At 42.2% G+C, this 6,000-nt stretch overlaps 1 protein-coding gene across 1 annotated transcript in view; it reads right to left on the reverse strand.

Annotated features, from left to right (window-relative positions):
• c2cd2l (c2cd2 like) overlaps nt 1-5,781 on the reverse strand; it is a 36,438-nt gene extending 30,657 nt beyond the window's left edge. Inside the window, 2 exon segments of the mRNA XM_042309131.1 lie at nt 4,580-5,011; nt 5,488-5,781. Coding sequence (XP_042165065.1) covers nt 4,580-4,954 — 375 coding nt within the window. The 5' untranslated portion in view covers nt 4,955-5,011; nt 5,488-5,781.
• Nucleotides 5,782-6,000: the final 219 nt, after the last annotated feature.

A 6,000-nucleotide genomic window follows, 5' to 3' on the forward strand; every position in this document is an offset into this window, starting at 1 on the left:
GTTCTTCCAATATCTTCAATATGCGTCTTGGAATTGGATAAGGATAATCAAGGTTTCATAATTATTGGCACTCCTCATTTGGTACTTAGTGCAACCACCTCTGGCAAGGATAACGGCATGGAGTCAGGTTTAATGTTTGACAAGGTTAAGGAACACATTTGGAGGGATTTTGGATCATTCCTCTATGCAGATCCTTTCAAGATCCTTCACATTCTTGGGTTTGCGCTTATCAACTGCCCTCTTCAAGTCAGCCCACAGGTTTAGGATTCGATTGAAGTCCGGCGACTATGATGGCTATGGCAGAACATTGGTTCTGTGACAACAAAATCATTTCTGTGTGGATCTTGAGGTATGTTTTGAGTCATTGTCTTGTTGGAAAGTCCACCTACGGCCAAGTCACAGCCTTCTGGCAGAGGCAACCTGATTGTCAGCCAAAATTGCCTGATACTTGGTGGAATTCATTATGCCATTAATCTTAACCAGTGCCCATGGACCTCTGGAATTAAAACAGCCCCAAAACATCACTGACCCAACACCATATTTCACCGTGGGTATGAGATGCCTCTCCTTGTATGCATCTGTTTCAATGCCAAACATTCCAATGCTGTATCTGACCAAAACGTTCAATTTTGGAGAGCACCTTCTTCTAGTCATAATTGAAATGACGTCTGGCAAACTCCAAGCGCTTGCGTCTGTGTCTTGGGGTCAGAAAGGGCTTTCTTCTGGCAACCCTTCCAAATAGCCTGTGGTTGTGGAGGTGGCATCTGATGGTGCTTTTTGAAACCTGGTGACCCCAAGATGCCACCAAGGCCTGCAATTATTTCACAGTGATTCTTGGGGATTTTGTTGCTTCTCTCACCATCCTCCTCCCTATCCTCGTGGACAAAATGCCTTTCAGTCCTCTACCCGTGAGGTTTTCAACTGTATCTTTTGATTTTTTTTATAATTGCCCTGACAGTGCTCAGTGGTATATTCAATTGTTTGTGGATATTCTTGTAGCCACTACCAGATTAATAAAGGTATATGACCATGTGTCTCTTTTGAACTGCCAGTTCATTTGTTTTCTTCATGGTGTTGGATGACAAAGGGATATTTGTATTTTGTATTTATTATGGATCCCTATTAGATCAGGGCCTAACATACTTTTCCTGGGGTCCAGCAAAATTAAGGCAGTTTATACAATTTTAAAAACATTACAATACATTCACAGATTTCATAACACACTGTGTGTCCTCAGGCCCCTACTCCACCACTACCACATATCTACAACACACTGTGTGCCCTCAGGCCCCTACTTCACCACTACCACATATCTACAGTACTAAATCCATGTGTATGTATAATGCGTATGTCATTGTGTGTGTGTGTGTGTGTATGCATGTGTCTGTGTTTGTGTTGCTTCACAGTCCCCGCTGTTCTATAAGGTGTTTTTTTAATCTGTTTTTTAAAATCTAAATTTTACTGATTGCGTCAGTTACTTGATGTGGAATAGAGTTACATGTAGTCATGGCTGTGTGCCAGTAGTTTAGACAGACAGCTCAGTGCATTCAACATGTCAATACCTCTCATAAATAAAAGTAGTGATGAAGTCAATCTCTCCTCCACTTTAAGCCAGGAGAGATTGACACGCATATTATTAATATTAGCCAGCGTGTTACCTCGTTTTTATACACTAGTGAAACAGGAAGTGATGTAACAGCTCAATATAGTTCCTTAAGACTTAGATAAACTTAAATAAGTGGAATTTAATTCCTGATTTAATTTTGGTAGTTGTTATTTACAATAATCTTTAAGGATGCCATTAATTGTGAAACCTTGATTTGGAGGACATTGATTTTAATAAAATCAATAAATAATTTTGGTGGGTTCCATTGAAACATTAATAAAGTACAGTATTTCTCACATGTTAGTATTTTGAGTTTCTCTATAATTATATGGTTTATATTTTGTACATTGCCAGTAATTTGAGCCCACTGTCGCATAGCCAGATCAGGGCCTAACATAAGGACAACTCAGAGTATGCTATTCTGTTCTTCTGAAATAGACTACATTTTCTCAATATCATGTTTCTTTAGACCCGTCTAAAATAAATGATGGATTTATTGTGATGGTATAGGCTACATTACATGGATTTATTTGACTTTTTAAAATGTAGATGTTCCAAAGGTCTGCATCAGTGGCTTGTAGGCTATGCATAGAAGACAGGAGATGCTAAATGTGTTTATGTTAATCAATTACTGCGAGACTAGCAGATATTTGCTTGACAATCACCGGCTGACAAAATGGCATGACCGCCACAGCCCTACCCTTGGTTATCTAACACACGCTGGTTTTTCAGGTCAGGTGTATTTGAAGATGAGGGGAGCTGGTAAGGAGGAACCATAGACCTCTTACTAAGACACAGGCATGTGACCACCTCATACTAAACACCACAGGTTCATTGTGGAGCTGTGTTTTGCCTTCAAATACAGTAGGTTATAGGTTAAAATGTAGGTTAATATACATACAGTCCATTAAGTCGAGTAAGAGTCAGTTGTTGGGCCTAGCAAAATGAGGGGGGTGAACACTGTTATTGGATGATTGTGTGAGGTCAACATGTAAGGCTTTAGTCGGTGAAGGATACAATGACATTCCTTCTACAACCAACCTACTCACAGATGTAAAATTTACCAGAGACTTGGGATGCCCAGTTGCCCACACAAAATACTTGTTGGCCTAATTAATCCAAGATACCACACAGATTACACCAATGAGAGTTGATTGCGGGTTTTTTCGTAACGCAGAGGAAATAGCAACATTAGGTGCCTCTATCAGCTTTGGCAGTTAGCCAGAGTACAAATTAAACACCACATGGGTAAACAGCTTTTTTCTGATGCGGTCTTGTCCTTGTCTTCTCCTGGCGCATTTATTTGCAAACTGGCTGTGAAATGTAAGCAAAAAAATGATGTAACTGTGTTCTTAACCCCCTGACAACGGGGAGGCTATATCTGGGTTGCTGAACAAGCACTAGTATTTAATTCGCTAGGCAGAGGGGTGGAAACGGTGTGCAAAGCATTTAACTTAACAAGCCTTCTGTTCTCTATAAAACACCCATTTGACATTCTTTGATTAGAAAGAGAGTTCAGTTGCAGAGCTTGTTGAAGGAATATAGCAGTGTGGAATATATGAAGTGATACATTCTACAAGAATGCTGTTGGACCATGCCTCAACATTATAATTGCATCTGATCAATTGCACCAGGATGTTATTGTTGGCTGCATCGACGTAACACACAAACTGGATTTTCCTCTGTCTTCCTGGACTAGACTTACAGGGTTTTGTTGACGCTCTGGTCTTTGTACAGTACCATCTTTGGGTCTACAATAGCCTTTGTAGGTCAGAACAAGAGGAGAGCTCTGAGCAGTGTCCCCTTTCACCCTAGGGAGTTGCAGTTCGACTACCTTTAAACTAACACACATACACATACAAAAACGCGCATGGACGCATGTACATATGCGCACGCACACGGCACACACATTTTGAGCTGACTGGTGGTAGTTTGAGCCGCTTTAAACTTTAACACGCACACATTCTTGCACATGCACTCACCCACACACATACAGATCGTGGTCGAAGGTGCCCACTAGGGCAGTAGACAGAGCAGTGGGATTTGATACAGGCACATCAAAAATAGAGTTTGAATAAAGTAAGAGTACATTAACAGTCTTGTGTCCACCGCAAACACAGGACTTACAACAGTAGGGGGTAGACTGTCTCTTTGTGACTGGCAGCATGACAGGGAGAAATTAAAGGGTTTTCTAGGCTCGGACTTTGTACTGAAAGTGGATGTGCATTACCCAGTAATAGAGAAGATAGAGAAATTGTGTATTGGCATCCATTTGAATGCATACATTCATCAGAGAGAGTGGCTGCTTATTTCAGCCCTTTCCTTGATACCACCATCTCTGTTGCCATACAGGTGAAAAGGGATAGTTATTGATTATATAACACATGGTCGGCATTCCAAATGGCACCCGATTCACTACATAGTGCACTACTTTTGACCTGAGCGCTATGGGCCCCGGTCAAAAATAGTGCACCATGTAGGGAATATGGTGCCATTTGGGACACAGATGAACGTTCATGCTTTGTGGGATTGTCTCACACCCACAGAGATAAGTTGAACATATTATAACACATCTCTATGGTCTCACCACTCACATGTGGATTGATTCAGTGCGGTTACACAATAACCGGTCTCTCTCGCCTGCTTATCGTGACACTCAAACTCCCACACAAAACCCCAACAATGAGAAGCACTGCCCGCCTCCCTGCCTGCTGCCTGGAATGATGGAGATACCACTGCCTACACATACTTACAGCACACAGACACACATTATGGCACAATGTTTTCAGATTTCAACATTGCAACTGCTGCTGTGTTGCTTGACAGTTAATGTCAAAACAAGCAATCTGTAACAGGCTAATTATATATTGGGTTTTGATGCTCAATGCTCTTATCGACATGATTTCTTCCACGTCTAATGAATTAGTCAATCTTGCCATAGAACGGCTAGGAGCAACAACAAAAATAACTTACCCCATGTCTGCAGGCTTGTTCATTGAGAACTTTGACCCAAGCCCTCTGCCAATGTTCCCGGAAAGACTTGAAGGAGAACAGTGATGTGAGCAGACCCTTCACCCCGGCCTCGGACGCTGCTCCTCCTCGATCCCGTCCGAGCCAGAGCTTGAGCAGGGTGCCCCACACACCCCCAGCCTGAGTCCGTTGGGAGAGGGTGATAGGTGGGAGTAGCCTGGATGTGGCACCCCAGCCCTGGGTGAGTGACTTGGGGCTCGTCGGGTGTAGTACGTCCAGGGAGTACTGGACAAGCCAAGCCAACACGATGAGTAGGGAGGCCAGGAAAAGACCCATCAGGCACAGCCAGTTTATGTACCAGAGCATCTCCATCATCATCTAGGGCTTCTCATATCATCAGACTGGAGGATTAAGTTTGGGTCTTCTTTTGTATGCCTATAGGGGTGGAGGGCCAGAGAACAGTCATTCATGAGTCATTTAGGTTTACATATTTCAAGAGCATATTTATTAATAATGTATTAAGAAATGTTCAAGAAAGATTGGACGAATTAGGTTAGGTTGGTTATTTGAAATGAACCTGAATAGATCTAGCCATGACAAGAATCACAAGTTAGATTTGTAAATGCATGACAACTGTAATTACAACTGTGTGTTACTAAAATGCTGTGCACTTATGGCAGTATAGGCTGTAGTCACATGCAAAACGCTACATGTGTGTTTGCAGGCACATTGCGTCGTCATATCAAAAGGTTGCCATATTTAGTAACACAACATGCATTACGTAACTCTACAGTAGAATAAACCATGCATAAATAAAACAAATGCTGGTGCTATATTGTTGCTCTTGATTGAAGAGTGAGTGTATCCTATTGCAATAGCCTTTAAAATAGTAAAACACGGAATTAGCCTACAGTGTAATTCACGAAAGGTCGGATCTGACAGCGCCACCATTTAAGTCAGTGGAGGCATCGACAGCAAGAAATCGGTAACCGCGTGATACATTGTGTCCGTCATCCGAATGTGCTTCTGTTGTCATGATCAGCGGTTGTGCCGTTTCCCGATCAATGTGCAACTGCTATTTATATCCTCAATAAGTTGCATGATTGGATATCAACTGTTTTATAGCCTGCATGCCCTCCGATCATCCGATCCAGTACAAATTCGGCAATGGTACGCTATTGCGCAGTAACTGATGAACTGTCAAGTCGCACAAACAGCGCGTGCACAACCACTCTGAACCATACATTTAAAGGGCCACGCAACATTTTATTTTTCGGCAAGTCCTCCTTGGACGCTCACCAATGATGTATATCAACCCTGGATTGCTTTTGTTACTATTGGGCATTTCAAAGCTGCCGGTAGGCCATATTGGCACTTCCCAGTAGACGCAGGCCTCCTTATGGAATGAATGGAATTCTACAGTA

This window comes from Oncorhynchus tshawytscha, linkage group LG30, assembly GCF_018296145.1.
Source record: "Oncorhynchus tshawytscha isolate Ot180627B linkage group LG30, Otsh_v2.0, whole genome shotgun sequence".
Taxonomy (NCBI): domain Eukaryota; kingdom Metazoa; phylum Chordata; class Actinopteri; order Salmoniformes; family Salmonidae; genus Oncorhynchus; species Oncorhynchus tshawytscha.